Genomic DNA, 27,305 nt, shown 5'->3' with positions numbered 1-27,305 from the left:
TCTCTGCCTGCTTCTCGGCTTACTCGTAATCTGTCAAATAGATTAATAAAATCTTTTTAAAAAAAAAACAAAAAAAACCCAACCAAAAAAAAAAAAACCCTAGAGGCTCACTCTTTAAGATGAAAACTTGTTCTATTTTATTGAATTTTATCACAAGTCTAATCTACCTGCCAAAATGTCGGGTCCCACATGCCAGAAATTGGCATATTGCATCCACCTACCCTCCCACTCACGTCCCATCTACCCCCTCCCCGTCCTCCCGCTGCCCCCCGCCCCCCGCCCCCCGCAGCCATCCCCTTCGCCTCCACCCATCCAGACCCCAGCCATCCATTTACCCACCATCCAGCAGCACGTAATGAACCCCGGTCGTGCCGGGGCAGAAACCCGGAGATGACTCATTCGAGTCTCTGCCCCCGGGGAGCTCCCGGTCCAGCAGGTGAGACGGGAAAACACACGAGGAACAATGTGAGCCGAACACAGATAAAAGAGGATAGAGGGGCAGGGAGGCCCGCCCGTGAGCGGCTGATGGCCTGTGCTGCTGGGAAGGTCTTCTGGAGGGGAACGGACGGCGAGGGGAAGGTTTTCCAGGCCCTGGACCGGAACAGCAGCGGGCATGGGACAAAGATGCCGCCGGCCCCCCCTCCCCCGCCCACCCCAGGCTGTAGGTGCCCAGGGTGGGGTGTGAGGGCCCTGGTGGGAGTGGAGGGGGCAACCCTGGGTGGGGGCAGCCTCGGGTCCTCCCTAAGGGCCGCGCAAGTATGGCCGAGGGCTTCCCAGGGTGGGAGGAGAGGAGCAGCCCACACGTGCCGTGGGCTCATCTGGATTCTGGCGAGGGACGCAGGGAGGACCGGGGTCTGTGCTCCGTCTCCCCCTTTCTGAACCTCCCTTTCCTGCCAACACCCTACCGCCTCCCCTCACTGCCCAGCCTTCTTTCCTGGCACCTGTCCCTGTGGTCACGCCTCCGTGTTTCCCTGTTTGTCCCCTTCCATAGACCGTGGGCTCCCTGAGGACGGGGATGGCAGCCAGTCCTCGTGGCCGGCCTGGGTCCCTATGGCCTAGCATCCTGGAGGTCCAGGTGACTCTTCGGTATTTGTTAAATGGAGGGAATTCATGCTCCGTGCTGGGGTCAGACTCGAGGAACTGGAGGGGTGAGGCCGGGGCTGGAGTTGAGCCAGGAGAGACCCCTGACTCGCAGACCCAGGAAAAATGCTCAGAAGTAGACGGGCTTTGAGTGGCAAAGGCTGCGAGGTCTTGACGGGAAAAGGGAGGAGGCGGGCGGTGCTCTCTCCCAGCGTCCAGTCGGACGGCGGCATGCAGAGGAGTGGTGGCCCCGGGCGAGGGCAGCACGGAAGACTGCGGCCTTCTTTTCTTTTCTTCTTTGCTTGTTTTTAAAGATTTATTTCTTTATTTGGGGTAGGGGATGGGGCAGAGGGTGAGAGTGAATCCTGAGGCCAACTCTACTGAGCCCAGAGCCCGACTTGGGACTTGATCCCAGGACCCTGAGATGATGACCTGAGCCGAGATCGAGGGTCAGACACTGATCCGACTGAGCCATCCAGACAGACCCCCGAGCGGCCTTCTTTTCTGCCAAGGGTCTGACAGGCCCTGGCCTGCCTGCAGGCAGCTTCGGGGGCCAGAGCTGATTTGGCCTGAGGAGGGCCCACGCCATCCAGCCGTGAGCTGCTGAAGGATACTTCTAAGCTTTAATGTCCTTATTTATGAAATGACACCCAAGTAAAGACAAGGGGCCACGCGCCGAGCTCAGCGGGGCACTTTGACTCTGTGTGGAGAGGAAAACCTTAGCACGGGCGCCTGCAGTTGGTTAAGCGCCTGACTCTTGATATCAGCTCAGGTCTTGATCTCAGGTTATGAGTTCAAGCCCCGCAGCGTGGAGCCCACTTTAAACAAACAAACGAAACCTTAGTTGTTTCCTACCCAAGGAGCCAAGGATCCTAACTGCTCTGCTCTGCTCTCTTTCCCTCTGCTTGTGATCTCTCTCTATCTGTCAAATAAACAAATAAAATCTTTGGAAAAAAAAAAAAGTGTCAGGGACTGTACTAAACAGGGAGGAGGTCATTCTCAGGGACTGCCACGGGCCGACTTGTGACAATATGAACTTTAAAGTCAGAGGAATATGGATTCACTTCCACCAAGACGGCGTAACGAGACCGTCGTTTCACGTCTGAAATAGCAAGGGAGGGGCCCCCCGGGTGGCTCAGTTGGCTGAGCCCCCGACTCTGGGTTTCTGCTCAGGTCGTGACCACGGGGTGGTGACATCGAGCCCTGAGTCAGGCTCTGTGCTCAGCATGGGCTCTGCTGGAAGTTCTCTCCTTCTGCCCCTCCCACGCGTTCTCTCTCTCTCTGTCTCTCTCTCAAATAAATAAATAAATCTTAAAACAGCAAGGGACAACCCACCCAAACAAAATCGCGATCGTAGCATTTTCAAGGACCTGGACTGTGGAGAAACCCCTGAGAGACAGGAAACAAGTGGGGTGAACCCCGCGATTGCCTCCGATGGCTGCCTTAAGGAAGTTTCCAGGCTACAGTGGAGGGAGGCGAAACCAAGCAGGACTCAGGGGAGTCCCTGAGTTGAGGAGATGGCCTTGAGGGTCCAGGGACACCAAGGAGGTGAGGGGTCAAAGGACAGAGAGCCAAGGGAGAGAAGACCGCGAGAGGACGCTGGAGATCCGCTGAGGGAGCCCTAAGCCACCCGTGTGCGCACCGGCCTGGAGCGTGGCCGCACCTGAAGCCGAAGGCAGCTGTGCACATGGTCGTGTGCCCACTTTTCGGGCCACTGGGCTGCTAATTTTGTCAGCTCCTTGAAGGGGGACCCCGCACGGTTAGATCCGGGCTCCTTGAGGACGGGGCTTCTCAGAGCACCGAGGGCTCTCGGAGGGGGCAGGCAGTGGCTGGGCCTGGGGCTCGGTGTGCAGGAGTCCCCAGCCCCACGCCCCGCCGGCTCAGCATTCCAACCCTGGGAGCCAGGGCCTGCGGTTGGCCTCACGGGGCACAGCTGAGCACAGGCTCCCCAGGCTGGCGACAACGCGGCAGTGGGGAGCTCTGAAACGTTAGTATAGGGAACCCCAGGAAAAGGCAGAGCTCCGGCTGCAAAGCCAGGTGGGGCTGGAAGCCGCAGGTCCTCACTTGTAACCTTGGGGGTGTCCCTGAGGAAGAGTTCTGCCTCTTGGTAGACCCCCAAGGCCCCAAGCCCAGACCCAGCCGGCTTCCTGCGGAGCACAGACCAGCTGTTCCACCTACACCGAGTGGCCCGACAGGGTCCCCTTCCTCGGGACCAGGCCCCCACCTGCTACCTGACAGAGCTCCCTGCCAGCCATGGGCCGGTCAGGCCTCCCAGGAACCGCGGGCGGTAGGAAGGACAGGAGCCATCCGTCCACCGAAAAGACGAGGCGGCTAAGATCCCCAAGTCATTCGCTGGAAAGTGAGGCCAAGGCAGGAGTCCGGGCCTCCGCCCTCCGCGCGGGGCCCTCCCCGACCCCTGCTCCCAGCTCTTGCTGCGGAGAGAAGCTGATCAGCCTCGTCGGGGAGCCTGGCTCCTTCCTGCCCCAAGTTCTCCAAGGATGAGGGAGGGAACGGTGTGGACAGCAGGACCCAGACCCGCAGCGGCTCCCCCTCATCTGAGCTCGCACCGGACGCGGCTCATTCCTGTCACATCTGCCTGTCATCCCTCCAGGGCCCCTAGCCCATGAGGCCGTGTTTTATTTTCCACTCAAATCCTCTCCTGTCAGATTCGTAGGAAACTCAGCCCTGCCCTCTGCTGTTCCTCATCTTTCCCTACAAATTGTCCTAAATCTCTTGGGGCTTAGAGAGCCCAAATGGGGATCTTTCCAACCGCAGCTCCCCAGGGGCTGAGCCAGGAAGTCCTAACGGTTGCTGCTGCTGTGATCTCGCTGCCTAGTGGTGTCACTATTGACCCCTGACCACAGGTCCCTGACGCTGGCAGAAGCCCGGGTCTTGGAAGGACAGCCCTGGGCCCTTGGTGCCACAAGAAACCACACACACTTCCAGCCTCCTATGTGGCCACACCCCAGACACCGACCGGCTCCACGGGGTGACCATGGGATGGTCGCCTCCCGGAGACTTAAAATAAGGGTCACCTTTCCTTCCTGGGGTCCACACCCCACAGAAAAGGCAGCTTTTGCTTTCCAACTCTGAAAGCAACCAATTCTGACGACTTCACCACAGAAAGTACAGCCTTGCGCACCTGTTACCGTCAGATTAGTCCTCGGGGGGTCCATATGCCCCAGTGGCGAAGGGCTGACTCCATGCCACCTTCTTCCTAGCAGAGGGCATGGGCCTTCAGAGCCTCTGACGTGGTTTATCCTCTCCCTGGCACCCAGGAAAGGTTTCTTCCTGCCTAATTATCACCAGAGCAGCAGGACCGCCACCCCCGTGGCTTAGACCTCCGTGGGGAGCCATGGCTACTCTTCTCTGACAGCCTTTCCCCTCTCTGGACTGAATACATGTCTACAGGTGTGCCGGCCCCTGGGGACAGCGTGGCATCCCTGGTGGAGACCAGATCTCATGCCTGAACCAGGCATCTGGCAGAGGAGGGGAGGCTCACAGCCGTGGGAGTCAGGAGATGGAGGTGCAGAGGCTCTGGGGGGCTTCCCTGAGGGGCAGCACAGCTCATGATGGGCAGCCCAGTGGGAAGTGGTTCTAAGACTTTCGACCATCAAGGGGCACCTGGGTGGCTCAGCCAGTAAAGCGTCTGACTCTTGGTTTTGGCTCAGGTCATGATCTCAGGGTCATGAGGTTGAGCCCGGCGTCGGGCTCCACACTCAGCGGGGAATCTGCTTGAGATTCTCTCCCTCTGCCCCTCCACTCTCCCTCCCTCTTTCTCTCTCAAATAAATAAAATCTTAAAAAAAAAAAAAAAAAAAAGATGATGACTTTGTCCCGTCCCAGGAAAGCGCATCTCACAGTGAGGAGGAGGGTGGCCAGATGAGGCTGGGAGCCCGGGGGCCGGAGAGGAGGGGCTTGGGAACGCCAGTGGCAGAAGGAGGGGACGGTATGTCTCTGCCTCTGCCCCAGGGAAATGGCCATGACGTTTCTCAGAGCCAGGAACGGAGTGTGTTTCCTGGATTCGTGGCCTCTGCGACCTCCCCGTGGAGCGCGCCCACCACAGAAACCGGGAGACTCACTTGTGGAGTTCAGACGTCCCAGACCTCGACACGTGTCGTTGTCACTTTTGACCCTGAAGCCTTTCTCTTCCTGCGTCTAGTGGAGCCTCTTCCCTCCCCATCTGTGAACAAGACCCGCATTCAGCTCTGGAGCCAGAGCAGGGCGCTGGGGCCCCCGGGGCGCATGGAGCTGCTCCAGGAAGGGCCGGAGCAGCGAGTGGCCACCACAGGCCTTCGGACCCCATGTAGGCCCCTGGGCCTTCCCCGCCGCCCCCTGGGCCAGCGCCCCACAGGGCCTACTTGGCCACCTTCCACCTCACAGCTGGGGCACATAGTTTATTCAGCTGGCCACTGTCCAGAAGATACTTTCCCGAATTCAGGGAATTAAAAAAAAAAAAAAAAAAGACCTGAGAACAACTGCTTTGCTTTGATGACGGGTTCTCACTTTGACACTGACACAGACCGTAGTAGCCCAGGGGGACGTCTTCTTTTTCTGAATACTTTCATCTCATGAACGGTTGTGTGAGGTTTCCACTGGAAAATGCAGGAAACTGGCCAAATACGTTCCATTTTAACAAAATAATGATGTAAAACTGTAAACATTTTAAATCATGAAATTCAAGGCCTAATGTGTCTGGTGGTGAGAAAGAAAATATTAACCACTTTTAAGAGAAATATCTATATTATTAAAATAGAAATGGCTTTCATCTTTGATCAAAAGAAATGATTTGGGCTTGCATGGGGGGTAGCTCTCGCTGTTGGGAGGACTTGGGGCTGTTGGAAGGCCCCACGCACCGTCCTCTGGCTTGGAGGTACAATCTCCCAGCGATGGAACATCTGACCAAAGGCTGTCTTGCCAAGTAATAAAAGTTGATGGAAACACCCGTTTGCCTGTGACGGCAGCAGGCCTGTGGGTCTGGGGACAGTGCCAAGGGGCCTTGCATCTGTGCCCGAGAAGATCTCATGTCTTGCCAGCGACGCCAGGGAGGCTGCAGGAGTTGGTGGGAACTGTGTGTGACAAGTTGAGACCTCTTCTGGCTTTGGCAAAAGCTAACGTCGCACCCACGTGCCCCTTTGTTCGGACACCCTCCCAGCTGCTCCAGGGGGACCTGCCACCTGGATCCAGAATGCACGCCAGCCAGAGCCTTCTTCCAAGGCCGGCCATGCCTGCGCCCCCGCAGGGGTCCTGCCTTCCGGTCAGCCTCTGGCTCCCCCGGCCCCATCTTGGATTCACAGCCATCCCCGGCAAATCGGCTTCCTCATCTGTCAGACAGGGACGTTCTTGGGCTCTCTTGGCCTCACCACAATGACTTTGTGCCTTCTCCCAGGTGGGAAGAGAGGAAACCAGTCCCATCAGGCTGGTGAGAGCAGGTGTTCTCAGGACCTCCTCCAGGTGGGGCTGGGGTTCTCCACCCCACCCCCCTACAGCTGCAGGGGCAGCTCTGTGCCCCAGGGGGTGGCAGGACAGCAGAGATCTAGGAATCCTGGAACTGCCTGATCCCAGATTGTCGGGGCTGCTATGCCTGGAAGAGCCTCCAGGGGTCAGTTTCTAGAGAGGGAAACTGAGGCCCAAGGGGTAAAGTGGCTGCTCGATCGGAATCAGAACTGAGGGCTCCAGCTCGCAGCCCCGCATGCTGCGTCCATCACATCTGCCCAGGAGGGGAGCAGGCCTCTATCCAGGGAGCAAGGCGGGCGGTGGCTCTCACAGCCCCAGTGCCGGGAAGGAAGAGTCAGATAAGGTCTAAAGCTTAGACTCAATCCTTCCTACCCCGAGTGAGGCTGGGGTCCAGGAACAGGGGTGTCCCCCAGGGACCTGTTAGAAATGCAGACTCTCTGGCCCCGCCCCAACCCCCCAGAACCCCAATTCACACATCCACATCTCCAGGCAGCTCATGCTCAGAATCAGGGACATGTTAGAGGCCCCAAGGGAGCCCGTCCGGGAGGAGCACTGAGCACTGAGCACTGAGGAGCCCCAGTCCCGGAGCAGAGAGGGCCATTCGACATGGGAAGCATTTCAGGCTCTAGGAGAACCCCGCAGGCGAGCCCTCCCCAGAGACCGAGAGAGGAGCAGCTAGGAGAGCACCTGCACGCGCACCTGAAGGCAGCACCTGTGCCCGCACCTGGGGGCCGCACCTGTGCCTGCCTTCGCACCTGTGTCTGCGCGGCTGACCACCCCTTGCCAGCAAGCTTGAAGCTGGATCTTTGAAAGAACCAGGAGTAACTGCATGTTGGAGGGGCTCGGCTCCAGCCGGAGCCTGGGCAGGGCAGGGCTGGGGGCGGGGGTGCAACCCCAGTCTTGTGGGGGTGGGGCAAAGGAGCAGCATCCGGCTGGCTGGGACAGGGGCCTGCAGGGCTGCTCTGGAGGCCTCAGCGACAATACTCCCGCTCGATGCTGGCCATCAGCTCCTCTTCCGAGTAGTCGTAGGAGATGGCACAGATGCCCGACTGCCTCTCAGGCCTCCTGCAGCTGCTGTCCGGGGCTCTGGGGGCCAGAAACACAGACAGCGGCGTCAGGAGACAAGATGTTACCTTCAAACTCATCATCTCTCCGATGGCCTACCCATTCGGGGACGTCTGATCCGTGCTAAAACCAAAACCCGAAAACCTTTGCCCTTCTTATTCTTTTACAGGACAGGCCTCTGCTTATTTTTCTTGCTTCATTGCCTATGACCTTGTCTGCCAAGACCGTATGTACCCTGCCTGGAAGCCAGCCCCTGGAGCGTTTCGGGGTCAGGGCCCGAGTTTAAATCCCAGCTCTGCCACTTACTAGGGCCGCGACCTTGGACAAGGCGTTTATATCTCTGAGCATGGGTTGGTTTTTTCCTCCCCCTCTAAGTGGAGACGTATTTCTAAGTCCATTCTGGAGCATGAACAAGATAACACACAGCACGCGACACCCAGTCCTACACATGGCCTAGCCCTGAGCAAATGTGTGCTGCCTTTCGAGACACCCGTTGCCTGATTTACTCATGGGCCGGCACCCTTGTTGCAGGGGCAGGGGCGGGGGGTGGTGAATAGAGCTGCTCAGGACAGGACTGGGCATGGCAAAAGTGACCAGAGCCACACCCCTGTTCCTGTTGCCCGGGCTCCAGAAAGTGGTTCCCACCAGCCTGTACCTGGTGGCCCATCCCCTCTCTGACTTTCTGGACATCACAGGAACTTTTGGGTGGTGTACCCTGTACCCCAAACTTCCCTTTCTCTCAGGCTGCTCCCTGCTAGTGTTGCCTGGCACTGGCCTTGGCCTTCCCGGAACCTCCCACAGGTGGGAGGGCGTGGGCACGGTTCAGGCTGCATCTGGAAGAGAGCTGAGCTCTGCAGCCCAGAGCTACCTGTCGCCAGTTGGGGGACAGCAAGCCTGCCAGCCTGCTCTGTCATGCTAGAGAAGGAGCCCGCACGGCTCCGCCGGTCAGACAGCTGGGGCCACTTCCTCCTGTGAACTCAGGGAGCTGGGCTGGGAGATCCTTGGACAAGTGGGGACAGGAGCCTCCAGAGCCACCAAGCTCCCCACCCCATGCGCCCTCAGCTTCTGTTACCCAATCCTGAGACCTCAGGTCAGGCCAGCCCTGTCCTCAAATCCTGCCCGACCGGCTCAGCCCTGCCCCTTCCATGTCCTTCTGCAGATGTCATCAAGGATGATCGGGACTGGGGGGTCAAGGCCCACATGGCCCAGGGTCACATCAAATGTTCTTCCAACAAGCGTTTGGGAGACACCTGACCATGTGCCTGGAACGGTGAGGGACCAGACATGGGCCAGGTGTCCGCGCTGCCTTCGAGAGGCAGAGTGAGGCCCGAAGCCAGACGGCCATGTGCGCCTCCTGCCTTACAGGTCACGAGTGTGGAGGCTGGGGGCCCGCCGACAAGGGGACACCCCAGCTTGCCAAGGATGGGGGTGGGGGGCGAGCGTTTGGGGAGAGATACTTTAGTAGGGCTTCGAAGGATTTTTTTCTTCAGCATTTTATCACAAAGACTTCTAAGCATCCAGAAAGTTTGAAATTGTAGATTCAACAATGAAGTAAATACACTTTTTTTTTTTTTTTTTTGGCTGTATTTACTTTATCACACATCTCCTCCGTCTGACTTCTGGAGGTATTTCAAAGTAAACTGCAGCGTTAGGACATTTCTCCCAGAAATGCTGCTCTGCCGGGCTCTGACAGCAGAGCAGGGACTGGGGGAGGAGGCCGGGAGAGAAGAGGGGCCGCTGCCTCTGAGAGCTGTGTGGGGCCACGGGGGGCCTGCAGGCAGGGGCACGGGGAACCACGGCAGATGTGGGGCGGGATCCAGGGGCTCTCCTTAGAGTCCTTAGAGGCCACAGAGCCCAAGTTTGGGGACCAGAGGAAGCGCACTCCAGTCTGAGCCTGGGGAGGGCCAGCCTCCCTTGGAGCTTGCCTCCATGGCCCTCCCCCCCCCCCCCCCCCCCCCCCCCCCCCCCCCGGCAGGGCAGACGGAGCCGGCCCGAGCCTCCCATGAAAGCAGGGGAGGGAGGGAGGGAGGAGTGGACCCCGGTGAGGGTGGTGGCCTCCTGCAGTGTGCAGGGAGAGAAGGGGCCCCCTCGGTTAAGAGGCAGAATTCTACCTGGAATTTAACCCTTCTAAACTCCTCAGGTTGACGAAAGCTGGAAAAGTCACACTAATTCTCTTTAAAATCAGTGGAAACATTCAGCCAGCGCGGAGCTGGAGCCCACAGGCAGGCGTGTCCCCAGGTCCCCAGCACGGAGCCGCAGGCACGGGCGTCTGGGTCAGCCCAGCAGCGCCGCCGGGGCCCCTGGCACAGCTACTGCAGAGGGACCCCGTGTCCCCCCTTGTACCCGAGACCACCCCCAGATGCCGAGTGCCAAGCCCATCCCCGGTCCATACAAGGAGGGGAGGCGGGTCGGAGGGAGGACCAGGGCTCTCCACCGAGCTGACCAGGGCTCTGGGCCCGGACCACTGGCGCCGGCGGGTGTAAGTGTTCCCACTTCCCGGGGTCCCAGCCTGCTCGCACTCGAGAGCGGTGGCCAGTGGCCGCAGCTCAACACTTGGTGCCCTCTCTGCCTGGGGGAGCTCCCGGCTCTCCATGACCTCAGGGCCCTGTGCTAACCGCCACCTGCCAGCACCCAGCGTCCTCAGCTGGAGATGCTGCCCGGGGGCTCCCTCCTCTTGCCTCCCCTGCGACCCCCCACACGGCCTTCCAACCAGCTGAACCATCACCAGCTCCGCCGGGAGCCCTGAGGCCTCTCCCGTCCCCTCTCTGAGCTCCCAGGAGCCCACTGCCTGCGCTTGTGAACAGACCGAGCTGCTCAGGGAAGGACCCCCACAAATGTGTGGTCGCTAAGGGAAACCCAGCCAGCTTCTTGCCCTGCAGCCATTGGGAATTGGTCATAAAACAGCTAAAACATACGCCAGAAGTTTTACACCTGTTCACATCTTAATACCAGAGTCACGCCCGGCCCGGGGACAGGGTAGATCACTGTGATCCCTTCAGAGGTGAGGAAGCCAGGAGGATGCGGTGAGGGAGAACAGGCCAGGGGCCCAAGGTCACCCCAGCCGAGCCTCATGCCGGGCTGCTCTTGATGCCCTGAAACCCTCACGCGGCCCGGAGCCATGCGGGATGGCCTGCAGCAGAGGAGGTCTGGTCTCTGGGCCCAGGTCCTTATCTGACTCTTCCCAGGGGTTTTAAAAGCATTTTCCTGATAAAATTGAAACAGAATTATAGGGGCCCCATCTGCAATCCCTCTGGGCTGTAAACCCCAGAAGGATCGTCGGCAGGTGCCCCCAGCACACAGTTTCTGCGTGAATGAGGGAGATCGGGAAGGCCCTCGATGATCTGGGTCAGAGCATCTCTCTGGGGGAAGGTCACGGCGGCCGTGAGACCGGAGGGCTTCTGCACGTTTCCATGGAAGGGACCTTCCCTGGCCGGGACCGTTCCTGGACGGCGGGAGCTGCATCGGGCAGCGAGCTGGGACCTGGGACTTGGGGGCCACACAAGAAGCTGTGGCCTCTGGCGGAGGGAATGCGCTTGCCCCAGCCTCGCACTCACCTGGAGACTCCGGCGCTCTCCGGGGGCTCATCAGCGCTCTGCTTCCAGGACACCTTGAGAAGGACAAAAGGAAGAAGCATCAAAAGTTTGTCAGGGGTGCGGCCCACCTGGGTCCCGGGTTTCTGCCGGCAGCGGACGGCCACCGCGGTCCTCGAAAAACCACAGCCGGAAAGGCTCCCTCTGGCTTCCTGGGTCCGTCCGCTTCCTTCACAGGTGGGAAAGGTGACTTGACGAAGTTCACAGAAGCAGCTCCCTGCCTTGTGGAGGGAGGGTGACCTGATGGCACCCCGCGCTCTCACCCAGACGAGGTGTGGAGACGGAGCACACGTCCGTCTGTGGGCTTTTCCAGCGGTCAGGGCCGAGCCCTGGGCCCGCACCAGCCTGTCCCGGGGACCACAACTTTACGATGAACTTGACATCTGGTAAAGCAGGTCTTCCCACCCCACTTTTTTTTTTTTTTTAAAGAATCTTGAATACTCTCTGTTCTTTGCCTTCCCCCATATTCGAACTGGCCTATTCCATGGGAAACAAAAATCTTGGGGATTTTGTTGGGGTGATATAAAGGCACAGATCATTTGAGGGGGAATTGATATCTTTATAATAATTGGCCTTGTGATTTATGAACTGGGACTGTTTCCCCTTCATTCATGCCTTTAATGTCCTTTATTTTTTTTACGTCTTTATTTATTTATTTATTTATTTGAGAGAGAGACAGAGAGACAGTGAAGCGGGGGTAGGGGCAGAGGGAGAGGGAGACGCAGACTCCCTGCTGAGCAGGGAGCCTGACCTGGGGCTGGATCCCAGGACCCTGAGATCATGACCTGAGCCAAAGGCAGATGGTTAACTGACTGAGCTGCCCAGGTGTCCTGGATGTCTCTTTTTAGACCAGTTCCGAGATACTTGTATTTGCAATGCTATTATTGCTGTCATCTTTTTAAAATTTTAATTTTTTTTAAATTTTTTTTAAAGATTTTATTTCTTTATTTGACAGACAGAGATCACAAGTAGGCAGAGAGGCAGGCAGAGAGAGAGAGGGAAGCAGACTCCCTGCTGAGCAGAGCCCAGGGCGGGGCTCCATCCCAGGACACTATCATGACCTGAGCCAAAGGCAGAGGCTTAACCCACTGAGCGACCCAGGCGCCCCTTTATTTTATTGTTTTTAACGATTTTATTTACTTATTTGAGAGGGAGTGGGGGAGAGAGAAGCAGACTCCCCATTGAGCAGGGATCCCAATGCAGGGCTCGATCCCAGGACCCCAGGATCATGCCCTGAGCCAAAGGCAGACGCGCAATTGATGGAGCCACCTAGACACCACAACATAAACTTTTTAAATAAAATTTTATATCTCTTGTTGTTATAGAAATATGACTGAAATATATATATTTGGGGGGTTGGTGAATTTACTAACTCTTGTATTAGCCCTAATAATTTATTTATAGATTCTTTTTGTATTATTTTTGTTCTCATTCACATTCTCTAACAGCCGTTTGATTTCCCCCTAGGCTTACTGTACTCCTGGTGCTACATGAAAAGAAATGATGATAACTGACTTCTTTGTCTTGCTCCCTTAGAAAGGGAAAGTTTCTATTGTTTCACAACTTAATGTCTGCTGTGGGTTTTTTCTCAAGCATCCTGGATCAGAGCCTCGTCTGGGTGCCATGGGCTGGTCATTTCTCCAGCTCCGTCTTCCAATGTGCTGATCTCTACATCTTTGTCTGGTCTCCTGCTAACCCACACCATTGGGATCTTTGACTTTATTTATTCTAGTTTTCCTTTCTACAAGTTCGGTTTGGTTCTATTTTATTTTATTTATTTGAGAGAGAGACAGTGAGAGAGAGCATGAGCGAGGAGAAGGTCAGAGGGAGAAGCAGACTCGCCGTGGAGCTGGGAGCCCGATGCGGGACTCGATCCCGGGACTCCAGGATCATGACCTGAGCCGAAAGCAGTCGCTTAACCAACTGAGCCACCCAGGCGCCCTTTTTTAATTTAATTTTATTTTATTTATTTGAGAGAGAGACAGTGAGAGAGAGTATGAGCGAGGAGAGTTTGGTTCTTTTTCAAATACATCATGTCACTTTCTCTAGGCCCTTGTGCTTTGTAGGTATTTTCTTTAAACATAATAAGCATAAATCAACTATTACCTGTTCCTGGTAATCCAAATAACTGAAGTGTTCACTGATCTATTTTGGAGGGGTGAGGGGCAGGAGCAGAGGGAGAAGGAGACCCTCAAGCAGATTCCCCACTGATCATGAAGCCTAACCCAGAGCTCAATCCCAGGACCCTGAGATCATGACCTGAACTGAAATTGAAAGTTGGACACTTAACCAATTGAGCCACCCAAGTGCCCCTTCACTCATCTGTTTTTGTTAACTATTTTTTCTTCTGGTTTTTACTGGGTTCCTTCCATAGTTGGTTATTTCCTGTTGTGTGCTGCTCATTGTCCTTGGAAACGTCTTTGTGAGTATTCCTCAGGGCCTAAGAGGAAGATGACTTTTTTCCAGGTATCTCGGTGGCATTTCTAGTCTGGGACCACTTGAAATTAAATCTATGCATTCAGGCCTGGTAGAGGGACCTTCCTTATTCTGCAGACAGTGGGGAGCTTTAAAGGCTTTGGTTTTTTTTTTTTTCCTTTTCTTACTGGAATAATTGCTTTCCGTCATTCCATGATCCTACACAGCCAATAAAGAGAACTGCACTTTTCCCCCATTGGAAGCTGCTTAGATCCCCTCCGATTTCTGTTTTAAAGCCCTTCTCCATCCTCCGACTCGGAGATGTAATCACATGGGTCAATCACTCACCAGCCCTTCACCCAGCACGCCCAGCGCTCCATCAGCAGCCACGCAGACATGTGCTCTGCGCTCGAGGTGCCAGAAATGTCACCAGAGAAGTAAGTCTTAAACACATCAAACAGTTAGCTGGATGTGTAAGAGCACAGTGCTGGGTGCTGGGAGGTGGATGTTGCTATAAAATGTGCGACTGGGGAAGGTGGGCACTACAGTAGTCAGAAGCACGAGTTTCGAAAGAGAGATAGCCCAAAGCCTGGCCTACCAGCACTGTGGTTTGGCGTGGATGTCTTGACCTTTCTAAGCAGTGGTTTCCTCGTGTGCAAAGCAAGTTTACTGGGAGATACTTTAAAGTCATCCCAAAGTGCCTGGCACTTAGTAAGTTCTCAGTAAACACTGGCTGTTACTGTTTCTATTGTCATCAGACAGATGCTATAGACCATGCTGTCCTCTAGTTATTAACCCATTAGATTAGTTAGTCCTCCCCAGCAAGAGTACCACTTCTCCCAAGCTTACAGCTCTCCAAGCTGAGCACAGAACAAACACGGGGTATTTTCTGAATTAAGTCGAATGTCAAGTTGCTGGGTTGTTATAATCTTGAGTTTAAATTCTGTATAGCAGTTGGCATAGTAGAGTAAAAATGGCATAATAGAGAAAAGGGTTCAAATCCCAGTTGTGTCATTTAATAATGATATGCCTTTGGATGGATTGTGAGGCTCTCTGAGCCTCAGTTTACCCATTTGCATAATGGTATCTTGGCTCCTCAGGACTGCTGTGAGATGAGAGATTATCCATCCGGCTCATCCTTAGAGTAACAGCAATCCTACAGATGACGAAGAAACACCACTTGAAGTATGTGAACCAACATCCAGTCTAGGGTAACCTCTGATGAAGCTCCACAGGCAGATGACCAGAGCGCGTGATGAGGTTGGTCCAGGGGACTTGGTCTTGGTCTTTGAGGCATAACCAGAGGTTCCTATACAATACACTCTTCCCTGAGAAAAGCTCTGATGTGTTTCTTGGGGAATGTTAGTGATGGGAAGTGGAAGAAAACACACACTGGGTGTGTCCTGTCGATGCCAGCCCCGTGGGGATGGGCAGGGGAGGGCCAGCCAGCCTCAATGTGCTTCCGGTAAAGGTTGTTCTTGCCTGCCCAACACGCCAAGTGGAGGCTGGCCCCAGGGCAATGGTGCACAGCCCAGTCCCAGCAGTACCGCCAAGAGCTGACCGTGACCGCTGGTGGCTGGCGACCTTGCCATGGGGAACTTACTATCATGGCACATTTCTTTGAACACTCATTCTTGCCTTTGGGGAGTATAAAGATGAAGAGGAGATGACTTCCAAGTCAGCAAGGAATTCACAGTCGGAAGAGGGACAGAGAGTAGGGATGGAGTGAAGAAAGAAGACAGGAAGTAACACACACACACACACACACACACACACACACTTACCCCCGCTGCCTCTTGAAGCCACCCATCCCATCTCAGAGCAGCTCAGACTATCTGAATGTTCTTTTTTTTGTTGTTCTGTTTTGTTTTAAGTAGGCTCCACACTGGGCATGGAGCCCAATGCAGGGCTTGAACTCATGACTCTGAGACTGACACCCAAGCAGAGATCAAGATTTGGGCGCTTAATCAAGTGAGCCACCCAGGTGCCCATGAATGTTCTTTTTAATTAAAAACAAAATTCCGGGCGCCTGGGTGGCTCAGTGGGTTAAAGCCTCTGCCTTCAGCTCAGGTCATGATCCCAGGGTCCTGGGATCAAGTCCTGCATCGGGTTCTCTGCCCAGCAGGGAGCCTGCTTCCTCCTCTCTCTCTCTCTCTCTGCCTGCCTCTCTGCCTACTTGTGATCTCTGTCTGTCAAATAAATAAATAAAATCTTTAAAAAAAAAAAAAAATTCCATGATAAAATGCACATAGCCTAAAATTCACCATCTTAACCATTCTGAAGTGTATATTTCAGTATTATTTTTTTAATTTTATTCATTTATTTGACAGACAGAGATCGCAGGTAGCCAGAGAGGAGGGCAGAGAGAGAGGCAGAAGCAGGCTCCCTGCTGAGCAGAAAGTCTGATGCGGGGCTCGATTCCAGGACCCTGGGATCATGACCTGAGCTGAAGGCAGAGGCTTTAATCCACTGAGCCACCCACGCACCACAAAGACTTTATGTATATTCCAGGATTAAGTACATTCATATTGTTGTGCAACCAATCTCGAGAGCTCTTTCCATCTTGCAAAACAGAGACTTTGTCCCCACTAAACAGCTCCCCGTTCTGTGCATCCCCACCCCAAGCCCCCTCCTACTGGCTCTATGAGTCTGACCACCTTGTCTAAGTGCAAACCTAGAGCATTTGTCCTCTCGCATCTGGCTGATCTCAGCTGACGCGTCTTTGGGGTTCATCCACGTTGGAGCAGGTATCAGGATGTCCTTCCCTTTTAAGGCTGGTTAATATCCTGCTGCGTGTGTGTACTACATTCTGCTTCTCCATCCGGCTGTCAGGTCACTTGTATATTTTGGCTGCTGCGAATACCACTCTTGTGAACAGGGCTAGACAGAGATCTCTTTGGGACCCTGCTTTCAACTCTCTCGGGTGCCCGTGAAAGTCTTTGCTTACATGTCCACCAACCTGCCTCCCGATGGCTTTCGGTCGCTGGGCCTGCCTGCATTCCCAGGAGCTCCAGAGAAGAGAAGCAGTAGTTTGCCAGCCATCCCCAGCGTTTTCAACGTCATGCTATCTGCACCCTTGCGCCTCTTGTCAGTTTCAGCCGGAAGCCGCTTCCATCGTCACCTGCTTTGGCCAGCCCCCTCATCACCAGACTCTCTGAACGTTGTCACAAATACAGTTTCTCCCAGCGGGAGAGTCAGACCTTTGCAGGATCAGCCTGTCTCCACTGCCTCGCTGCTTTCCCTGCCACCAACGGCGACACACTGCTGGCCTCACGGGGCAGCTAGGACTGGGCACACCGTCACCAGCGGGGACTGCACACCGTGCAGCGGGGTTCGGAAGGGACGTGGTGCTCTTGCTTTCATAATCTCCCTGATGGCTCAGGCTTGTTACATTTGCTCCATGTTTACTGAAGTTTCTTCCTATGCGCGAGGTCTGAGTGTGCGGTCCTTTCCTTATCAGTGCATTTCAGCCTTTCGCTTGACTTTGTCAGATGTGGACTATGTTAGACGCCCTCCCAGAAACCCAGCTCACTGAGGCAGCAAAGGGAGGTTGGATGAAAAGCAAAGACACAGCAGCCCCTGCTGGCGGCTCCAGGCCTAGCGTGGACACATGTTCCAGCCACCAGCCAGCTGGCAGCTGGCCACCTCTGGGCCAGACAGACACTGGGAGCCCCGGGGGGCCATGGCGCCTGGGCTGAGGCCGGTGGCCGTGGGAACTGGGCTGAACTCAGGTAGCGCGTGAGTGTGTGTGGGTGGGCGGGGGGTATGTGTGTCATCACTCACGATCCCGTGCAGGCTTGGAGGAACACACCAGCGCTGGGGAGGGAGTGAATCAGAGGGTCTCTTAGTCTCCTCACACTCCTACACTAGGCACTTTGGAAAAAGCAAAGTATCAGTGGTTAATTTTTAGGAAATGTACTGTATCTTTTACTTACCAAAATGTCTCTGCTCTGTTTCTTCTATTTAGAGAAGAAGTTTTAACTCTTTTAACTCTTCATGTTCACACACACACACACGCGCGCGCGTGTACCAGTGATGTGCAGAATTGCCACAGATGTGTAAGGAATCCAGTCTGGTAGCCTTCCACGGTAAACCACCCCGGCCGTCAGCACCCTCTGTGGTCCTCCCGGCTTCCCTCGGCCATGTCCTGCCTCCCGGCAACCACTGTCCCTGTGGATTTGTGGCTCCATCTGGAAGCCACGACCATTGTGGAATCACAAAGCATGCGCCCTTTTCCTGGCTTCTGTCCCTCAGTGTAGGATTCTGAGATCCATCCACATTGTGTGTAGAGACATTTCACAGTGCCCAGTGTGGGGCTCGAACTCATGACCCCAGGATCAAGAGTCGCGTGCTCCACCCACTTATCCCACCAGGCATCCCAGTAGTTTTCTCCCTTTTATGGCCGGGTAATAATATTCCACAGCCCGGGAAGATGTCCCCTTCTTCATTATCGAAGAATTACCCTTCTTGGAAGCCCAGGTTGGTCCGGTTGGTTGAGGGTTTTCTGGCTCCTTGTCTCACGATGGACACTTGAACACATAGTGTGGAGAGAACAGCGTGAGGGCAGCCCTGGCGCCTGGCCTCCCCACCTCCGCCAGGTCCCCTGTTGTGCCTTGGGTTGCGGGGGCGGGGGGCGGGGGGGGGGGTGGTCCAGCCCTCCCGCCGCCAGGGGGCGCGCCTGTCCCGACACGCCCCACTCCAAGGCAGTTCTGCGTGAATCAAATGACAACCAGACTTTCCCCGAAGGAGGCTGTGACTCTGAGACCAAGGAGGCTCTGACTCTGAGACCAAGGAGGCTCTGACTCTGAGACCGTCGGTCGGGGAGCCCCCACCTCCCTTCACAAGGCCACGCCTTCATGAAAGTGTTTCCAGAGAGAATGAAGGCCTGGAGAAGCGAAACGGGGTGGGATTGGAGGAAAAGGACAATCAGTTGCATGTATAGTGTTTTCTCACCTTATAAAGCACAACCACATTCATTTTCACACCATTATAGACACTGGGGACCCAGCTGGACTCGCGGATGGGCTGCAGGCGGACCGTTGCCCACCCTAGGGGCGGCCCCGATCTGGGGGTGCGGGCCCTTGCATGGGGAGGGAGATGACCTGGTGTGGCTCCCAGGGGGCCTGCCCGGCCCTGGGGCAGCTCTGCCTGCTGAGCCCCAAAGACCCCCCGATTCGAATGAGATATGGGCCTCATGGCCTTGACTCCCTTCGGGGCTAGTGCTTGATTTTCCAACTGGAAAGAGACCACCAGGTTCCTGGACACTGGATGTTGGGAGGAAGAGGCCAGCGGTCTCCTTCCTTGATGGTATCGGGCTCCCGGCCCTGAAGGAGGTAAGAACCTTGGGTCTCCCCAGACTCTTGCTGGCCCCTCACCAGAGCCCAGGCACCCCTTGTCCCAGCCCCTGAGGGAGCGAGAGCTCCTGGGCCCAGAAAGTCTTCCCCAGCACGGCTGGGTGTCAGGCATGTGACAGCGACCCCCACCCTCCCTGCCCTTTGTCTCTCCACCCGCACTCAGTAGCCACTGCTGAGGCTCAGGTCAGGCCAGGCGCTGTGGGGCTGGGCTCTCACCCCGTGCACAGCGGCCGCCATCCTGCAGCCATGGAGGGAGGGAGCCCTCTGAGGTCACCCGCCGACCCACATCTGCAGGCACTGTGCATCTCGCAGTTCACAGCCTCACTGTGTTTACAGGTCCCCTGAGGGGAGGACTCTGCCTTCAGCGTTTGATCTTCTCCAGGCTTAATCTTCTCCCCCAGTCCAAGTGCTTCCCCCCACCACACCCCAGCCCGGCTGTCTGCAGGCTGATGTTCACGAACCACTCTCCGCAGTGGACATGAGTCTCAGACGGCCTCTGGAACTGGTCCGCCTCCCTCCCCGACCTGCCGTGTAAGGCACTGAGCGTGATCGTCGGCTCAACTACACAAGCAAGAAGCCCCAGCGTCTTTCTAGAAACTCGCCTTCCTTTGCTTGTCGCACCTGCCACCCGGTCTTCTCCCGCCTTCTCTGCCCCGGATCAGTGCAGTGCCCGCCTACCCGAGCGTCCTACTCCTGCACTGTCCCCGCTCATTCCCTCCCCGCTGCTACCTCTGACCTTCGGAAAGGGAGGCTGGCCCAGAGAGCAGGAGAAATAAGGCGATGTCTCCGGGAAGGGACCTGGGGAAAAGGTGGCGACGGTGGGAGGGACACTTGCTTTTCGGGACATCTTTCCCATCTTCTCGCCGGTGCGTGTCTATTACCTCTTCTGATTTTAAAATCAACATTTAAGTATAATAAACACAGACAACTTCTATGAGCTCCCCACTGTCTACAGGATGGATTTCCACCCCTTAGCCTAGAGGGCTGCGAAATCCGGACTCGAGGCGGCCCGCTTGCCTTTTGCACTCCACCCATCACCCCCTCGCTGTCCGGCTAGAAGGGGCTGCACACTGTTTCATCCCTTTGGGTTTTCCACACGCTGCCCCCTCTGGAATGCTTCATCCCCACACGCTACTGGAAAACTCAACCGATCCTTCAGAACCAGCTCAGACGTCAGGCCCACCGGGAAGACGCCTGCCTCCGGTGGGATTATTCAACCCCCTGGGTGTGTCATACTTATGACACACCTGTGCTGCGGGGCTTCCCTGATGAACAACAAAGGTGCGTTTATACGGCCCTCCAGAACACAGCTAGGAGCTTTCTGAGCGTCAGCACTACGTTTGACTCCTCCATGTTTCCTAGATTGCTCAAAAACCGCCTACTCCCGCTCAAATTTGTGTGCTTTGGTATAAATCACATCTGAATGCAGATGGACAGTAACTCTTCAAAACAGTGGCTTTATTTTCTTTGCCAAAAGTCCATCACATCATCCATCACGTTCAAGTCTCTCTGGTGATCTGCTTTCCAGCCACATAATCATTTGATTGCTGTCCTCCCCCTCACCTCCCACGGTAGCTGTGAACCTGGGCTACGCCGAAGTCCTGGGCTGGTGGGAACACACAAGCCTTATCCAGGTCCTCCTCTGCTAGAGCAAAACGGAACCTTCACAAAAATGCTGAAGACGGATTCATTCCACCTAACTAGAACGCATGATCGGCCTAGACCTTCTTGTAAAAAAAAAAAAAAAATGTGCTACCTTTGCAGCAACAATAAAGTTTCCAGAAAATGAGGGGCACCTGGCTGGCTCAGTCAGTAGAGCGTATGATTCTTGATGTTGGGGTTGTGAGTTCAAGTCCCGAGTTGGATATAGGGATTATTTAAAAATAAGAACTTTAGGGGTGTCTGGGTAGCTCAGTCAGTTAAATGCCTGCCTTCGGCTCAGGTCATGATCTCAGGGTCCTGGGATCAAGCCCCGCATAGGGCTCCCGCTCAGCAGGAAGCCTGTTTCTCCTTCTCCCACTCCCCCTGCTTGTGTTCCCTCTCTTGCTGTCTCTGTCAAATAAATAAAATCTTCAAAAAAAAAAAAGAAAAAAGAAAAAAGAAAAACTAAGATCTATAGGGGCACCTGGTTGGCTCAGTTGGTTAAGCGTTTTACTCTTGATTTCACTCGGGTCGTGATCTCAGGGTCCTGGGATCTGGCCACTTCAGGCTCCGCACGCAGGAGGGAGGCTGCTGGAGATTCTCTTCCTCCGCCTCTCCCCACTCACTCGCATGCTCTCTCTCTCTCTCTCTTTTTTTCCTCTCTCAAACATAAATAAAATATATCTTTAAAAAATAAAAACAAATAAAATCCTAAAAAAAAAAAAAACTTCCCCCAAAACAAACTTCCCTAGATCTTGACCAGCCCAGATTTATGAGGCAGGAGGGGGAACTAAGTCTGAAGGACATAATGTGGTAGTAAAGGGGCAGAATTTGTGTTTATTGGGTTGTATCAGAATTTCCTCTCTAAGAGTGCCCTTGAATTTTACTAGTGCATTTAATCTCAAAGACTTTGTATATCCAGCCCGTCTGGGACTGAGATTTTATGGTTAATTGGGCTTCCTAAAAGAGCCATCCTTGACCATCTACTGCCACTGCACTGGAAAAAGAACCTTCCCGAAAGCATTGACTACACTCTGGTCCCTTGCCCCTCATTCTCCATGAACCCCAGCCCGTCGGGCTTCCCCCACGCTCTTCCCGAGGGCTCTAGGGATCTCCAGGTGGCTGAGGTCAGTGGCCAGCTCCCTGGCTTCATCCTGTTCGTCCCATCAAGCAGCATTTACAAGAGCTGCTCCCCTCTCCCTTCTTGAAACACTTCCCTCCCTTGGTTTCCAGACATGGCGTCCTCTTGGATTTTTCCCCCCGTTACTGGTTGTCCCCTTTGGCATGTCTCCTTATCTTTTCCGCGTCTAAACACAGCAGGGCCAGGTCCTCGGCTCCTCTCACACAAGCTCACACACATACACACTGGCAGCCGTGCTTGCCTGGAACACACGAGGGTGTTAGCTGGCGTCGTTGTTACTGGTGTTCTGGTCCACCCTCCACGTGCCTCTGTCCTGCCGGCTCCCACACTCCTAGGTCCAGCCACAACCTCTCCCCTGAGCCCCAAGCACTTACAAAGACCTCTGTGTCCATGGGCCAACGGCCTAACAGTGGCCAAAGGACCATGATGCTCTGCCTAGACACCGGGCACCCATCCTGGGCACCAGCCTGTCTCCCACCACCCTGACCTTGCCCTCTCCACTCCAGCCACACCGCCCAACCCGCTGCTCTCTGGGCAGACCCTCCAGGCCCCCCCAGGACCTCTGACTGGCTGAACCCTCAGCCTGGGACAGAAGTTCCCACAGAAGCGGGGCAGTCCTCGCCTCCTCCACGGCTTTCCCCAGTACTGCCCATTCAGTGACACCATGCCTGCCCACCTATTAAAAAAAGAACAACCTGCACTCACTCTTGTTCTCCCCAGCCCCTGCTGCTGTGTTGTTCTTTTTTTTTTTTTTTTTTTAAATTTGAGAGAGAGGCACAGGGGGGAGGGGCAGAGGGAGTGGGACAGACAGAATCCCAAGCCACCCCACGCTGAGCGCAGAGTCCAACGTGGGACTCAGTCTCACGACCCTGAGGTCATGACCTGAGCTGAAATCAAGAGTCAGAGGCTTAACGGACTGAGCCACCCAGGTGCCCCTGCTTTTATTGTTCTTTGTACTTTATTTTGTTCTTTGTACTTTATTGTTCTTTGTACTTTATTTTGTTCCCTGGTGGACTTACTGTGATCAGAATGGTAGCAGATCAAATGCCTGTTTGGGTCACTACGTACACCCAGCACCTCAAACGGCACATGGCCCGAGCTGAGCGCACGGATCAACCGTGCACGGTACCTCCTCCAGTTACCAGAGCTCTGAGGACCAGAGATACCACTGCACTGTTAGAAAACTAGAATTGGATTAAATAACTTAATACAACCCAAACCCAAACCGTCAGCTCTCCTTAAGTAATTTTTCCATCCTAAATAGTTTTCCATTTTAATATCCCACTAAAATGCTCTTGATTTTAAAGTCCCACTGGCTTTAGAAAAGGCATTCTGTCTTGCACACCTAACATTTCACAGGCACGAAGGTGGAAATGAACCCAGGACAGCAATAGGAGACGGTTTTGCTATTGTATATGGACTTGATGGATATTTTGCATTTATTAAAATCATTAAGAATACTATGCAGCCATATAAAAGCTGTTTAAGAGAAGTTTTAGTATAAAAATTCAAAAGGGAATATTATAGTTTCACCGATATCAACATAATGCCGCTGGGACCACATTACTTGTAGATACCCATGTAGATAGGAATATATATATATCATACATAGCGGTATAAATGATTGATTTAAATACTTCTTAAAAGGGGCACCGGGTGGCTCAGTTGGTTAAGTATCTGACTCCTGATGGCAGGTCAGGATCTCAGGGTCATGAGATCGAGCCCCGCATCAGGCTCTGGGTGTGGAGCCTGCTTAGGATTCTCTCTCTCTACTCCTTCCGATCCCCAATCTCTCTCTCTCTCTCTCTCTCAAATAAATAAATAAACGTAAATACTTCTTAAAAGTTAACTTTAAAAATGCCAGTTTTAGACGATGGCAATACTTCATTCTTACCCAGCAACCTTCACAGTATCAGGAAAACAACCAAGAATTAAGAAATGAGACAAACATGAGCACTAGATTAACTTGAATATTTGCCACAAAGCCCATTGGGCAAAGAGATGATTCTCCGGGTCAGGGAAGAACCTCTCTCTGGCCTGACCTCAAAGGGTCCTGCTCTTCCTTTAAACACGGGACCAGCAGGCGTGGGTATGTGACTTCAGCCCCTCCCCCAAGGCCAGCTCAGAGAGGGTCCACTAGGGTGGGGGTTGCTCAGGGACAGACAATGGGTTACAATGTGACAAGCATCATAACTGTTAGGGCCATAAGAGTACAAGATACAGGAGCCTGACTGCCCAGAGTCTGATCTCCACTCCGCCATAACTGTGCAGCTTTGGTTAAGTTGCTTAACCTCTCTGTGCCTGTTTTCTTTCCCATCTGTAAAAATGGACAAGAATAATGTTAAAGATGAAAAGAGTTAATGCATGTCCGAGACCCCAGTGCATGTTAAAATATGAGCTACGACTATTTTTGAACAAAGTCGAGTATAATCCGTAATATTCAGGATGATGGTTCAGAGTTATACATAATCAGTCTCCAAGAGAGTCTAATCAATAGTGGTTAAAATTTTTAAACATGGGTGCTTAAAGGGATAATTTCACTTGAGTCTGATACTGTCTTATGAAGAATACCTCTCTCTTTCAAAATGCTAGACAGTTTAGCACCTAAGGAAGGTTTCCGTCCTTCCCTCCTCAAGAAATTTAAATTGTGTCATTTACTTGCTCAATGAAACATTTGCTCTGTCCTTGGGAACAGCATCTCTAACACTTCGGAGAAGGGGCGACTTCTATGTACAAGTTGAAGTTGGCCCTTTGGTTTTGAGATGGTCAATATTGATACATCTAAATACCAATTTCTTCCTAGCTCAATGATGTCTTACCGACTCGGAATCTTATAAGATGTGCAAGTGCCAAGAGAATCAGTCCAAGGAGGTCATCTATATAGCAAAAAGCATAAAACTCACAACTGAGCTGAAAGGCAATTAACCTTCTAACTGTGAACTTTACAGTCAAGAAATTAGGAGCCTGGACCTTTTCACTTTGTCTCCCCACACCTGAAAATAATTGGACTCGAGGAGCTTTCCTACAGATCTAATAATCTAAGATTCTAGGATTGACTCAAGAAATAATTATGGCACAGAAGGTACATACAATCTACCTCCAGAAGAACCACCCCGGCTGGCCGATTCTCCCTCCCAGGTACCTCCACCTCCCCTCGGCCCTCTAACTGTCCTGCTTCATTCAGGACCTGCTCACCCAGACCACCAAAGCAGCCCCCAGTTGGCTATCTTGGTCCCGGGCTTACTTGGCCCAGCCCATCGTCCCACAGCTGTTCGTGTCCTCTTCCTAAAACACAAACGCTGCACCCCCCAGCCCTTCAGAGATAGCCATAGCTTTTAGGATGAAGTCCAAATTCCTTAACATGGGGAAACTCTCAAACGACCTGATAGCATGGTTAGGGACCCATCGGCGTCTTCCACCCAGGCCATCCCCATCCATAGCCTGGGCACCGCAGACCACACCCCATTGCCTTTACCCACTCATGCAGGGTTCCTTCTGCACAAATGCTCTTCCCTGCTTGTCTGCCTGGCTAAGGCCACAGATCCTTCCAGATTCAGGTCAAGGGCTGTCCTTCTGGACAGATTCAGGTCAAGGGCTGTCCCCTTCTCCAGGGGATCAGTCCCTCCTCCTGTGAGCTCTGTGCAAGTCTGTCTCAGCACACTGTGTTCTGCTTTTTGTCTCTCTCCCCAAGCTAGACTGTGAATTGCTTTTGGGCAAGGACCATGTGCCATCTGTGTTGGCTTTAGCACCTAGCGGGGAGCTGGGCTCGTAGAAATGACTGGGTCAGTGAGTAAGGCAGCCCTGCTCCCTGAGAGTCACTGAGACTCAGCGGATCAGGGGAAAATCATTCTTTTCCTTTTCCTCTCGTTTTCACTTTGAGAGTTTCCAAGGCGCTTGAAACTTGGACACTAGTTGATTGCTTCCATGCTCTCTGAGAATTTCCCCCAAGTTTCTCAACTGTTTATCCATTTCTAGTGTTATATAACTGAACAGTGACGTAGTCCTGAAGGAATCTTGTGGACGAATTCAGTCCTACTCACTGTGGCTCACTTTGGGAGGGTAGCAGGGGACAGGGGACAGGCAGGAGGATGGGGCGGGGGGGGGGTGCTGAGACACTCTGCAGGGTCTGATTTGAGCCACTTCTCCTCCCCACCCCTCAGGGAGGCCTTTTCAGGATTCTGCTGCTTGTTGGCTGCCCCCAGAAGACACTTCCCTGGGTCCTGGCAGTTAAGCCTGTCGGGCTCCAGAAAAGGGGGCTCTGCCTTTGGCGTCCACCTCATGCCCGGGAGCTGAGAGTAAAGATCTTGTTCATTCTGCTCTGCTGGAAAGAAGACTGTTGCCAAACCAGAGCGCTCGTTTTTATTGTTTTTCTAGAACAACAGGACTGTTATTACAAGTGTTCTGGAACAGAGGACAGGGAAGCTAAAAACAGATTCCACAGCATCTTAAAAATAGCCAGTAGCATGTGAATTGCTAGACTAGCAAGGCAAGACTCTTGACGTGTCTGACACATTTGTGAACCACTGTTTGGCTACCGGTCCCCACTATTTCGCAGCCTCCTCTTGAGAGAAAAGCCAGCACCCCTGGCCAGCTCCCACCTCCGCCGGAAGGGCTCTGGGATGCTGTGCTTTGAGGGTAGACACAGTTCTAGAAGGCGAGCTCTGGCCAGAAGACAGCCTGGGAGACGCATTTCTGCCAAGGGATGTGTGTCTCCCCCACCCCCTCTCTTCCAGGCTGCTCCCAGCACTGTCACCCCAGACAGTGAGAGCAGCACCCAGAAGGGGCAGACGGGGAGAACATCAGAGGGGATGCTGGGGAAGGACAGGCCGCGTGGTCAGCGGGACATCTCCGAGGCATTCGGAGACACAGAGACGGTGGGTGACACTCAGGGCAGAGGGGGACGGGCGCGGCGCGGGCCGAGGGGCGGGGGAGGGGGTGCGCGGAGGCGGGTGGGAGGAAGCGCGCGGCTGGGGGCTGGGGGGTGCTGGGGGACAGGGCGCGGCCCCAACGGCTCCGCGGGCTCCCACACTCACCGGGCTCCCGGCGCCGGCTGCGGGTGGGGGCCGCGCCGGGCCCCGCGGGGCCAGCTCCCCCGGGCCCCAGGCCGCCGACTCGGCCAGCAGCTGGTCCAGCAGGCGCAGGGTCTCGTCCCCGCCGTCGGGGGGCGCCGCGGGGCCGGGGTCGGGCTCGGCCGCCCCCTCAGCCGCCTCCGCCTTCCCGGCCTCCTCCCGGGCGGCCGCCGCCGCCGCCGTCGCCGAGACCAGAGGCCGCGTCCCGCCCTCCGAGGCTGCCCCGCCGGACCCCGCCGGCCGGCTGTCGGGGCTGCGGAGCCGCCGCAGGGCCCGGCCGCTCCGGCTGCTGCCGCTGCCCATGGCGCCCCCGCCGCCCGCCGGGCAGGCCGGTCTCGCCGCCCGAGCGCGGCCCCGGGGCGGGAGCGCGGCGGGGCGGGGACGCGGGAGGGGGCGCGGCCGGGGGCGGGGGTGCCGACCCGGCCGGGGTTAGGGGGGCCGGTGAGGTGCGGGGGACGCGATCCGGGGCTAGGGATGCAAGACCCGGCGAGCCG

General features: G+C 54.7%; 1 protein-coding gene across 2 annotated transcripts; it reads right to left on the bottom strand.

The window, feature by feature from the left end:
• Positions 1-27,176, bottom strand: CYS1 (cystin 1). 2 transcript variants are annotated; one of them, XM_032353337.1, is made up of 5 exons: positions 2,744-4,735; positions 2,416-2,469; positions 973-1,402; positions 340-597; positions 1-34 (listed from the first exon to the last, which is right to left on the bottom strand). In XM_032353337.1, the coding sequence occupies exons 1-5, from the start codon at positions 2,767-2,769 to the stop codon at positions 20-22; spliced, it is 783 nt and encodes a 260-aa protein (XP_032209228.1). In that variant the 5' UTR covers positions 2,770-4,735; the 3' UTR covers positions 1-19. The 2 variants fall into 2 exon arrangements, with proteins under 2 accessions (XP_032209228.1, XP_032209229.1); XM_032353338.1 differs by lacking the exons at positions 1-34; positions 340-597; positions 2,744-4,735 and adding exons at positions 5,162-7,622; positions 11,156-11,208; positions 26,776-27,176 and having other exon boundaries at positions 971-1,402.
• Positions 27,177-27,305: the final 129 nt, after the last annotated feature.

Source organism: Mustela erminea, chromosome 7 (assembly GCF_009829155.1).
Source record: "Mustela erminea isolate mMusErm1 chromosome 7, mMusErm1.Pri, whole genome shotgun sequence".
NCBI lineage: Eukaryota > Metazoa > Chordata > Mammalia > Carnivora > Mustelidae > Mustela > Mustela erminea.
Note: the sequence above shows the minus strand (reverse complement) of the source record. Positions and strands in the feature narration are given on the sequence as shown.

Coding starts and splice junctions, on each gene's coding strand:
- CYS1 (XM_032353337.1), bottom strand. CDS start 2,769: ATGTGCACAGCTGCCTTCGGCTTCAG. Junction 1,403..2,415: donor ACGATCGCGATTTTGTTTGG/GTGGGTTGTCCC, acceptor CCCCAAATAAAG/AAATAAATCTTTAAAAACAA. Junction 598..972: donor TCTATGGAAGGGGACAAACA/GGGAAACACGGA, acceptor GCTGCTGTTCCG/GTCCAGGGCCTGGAAAACCT.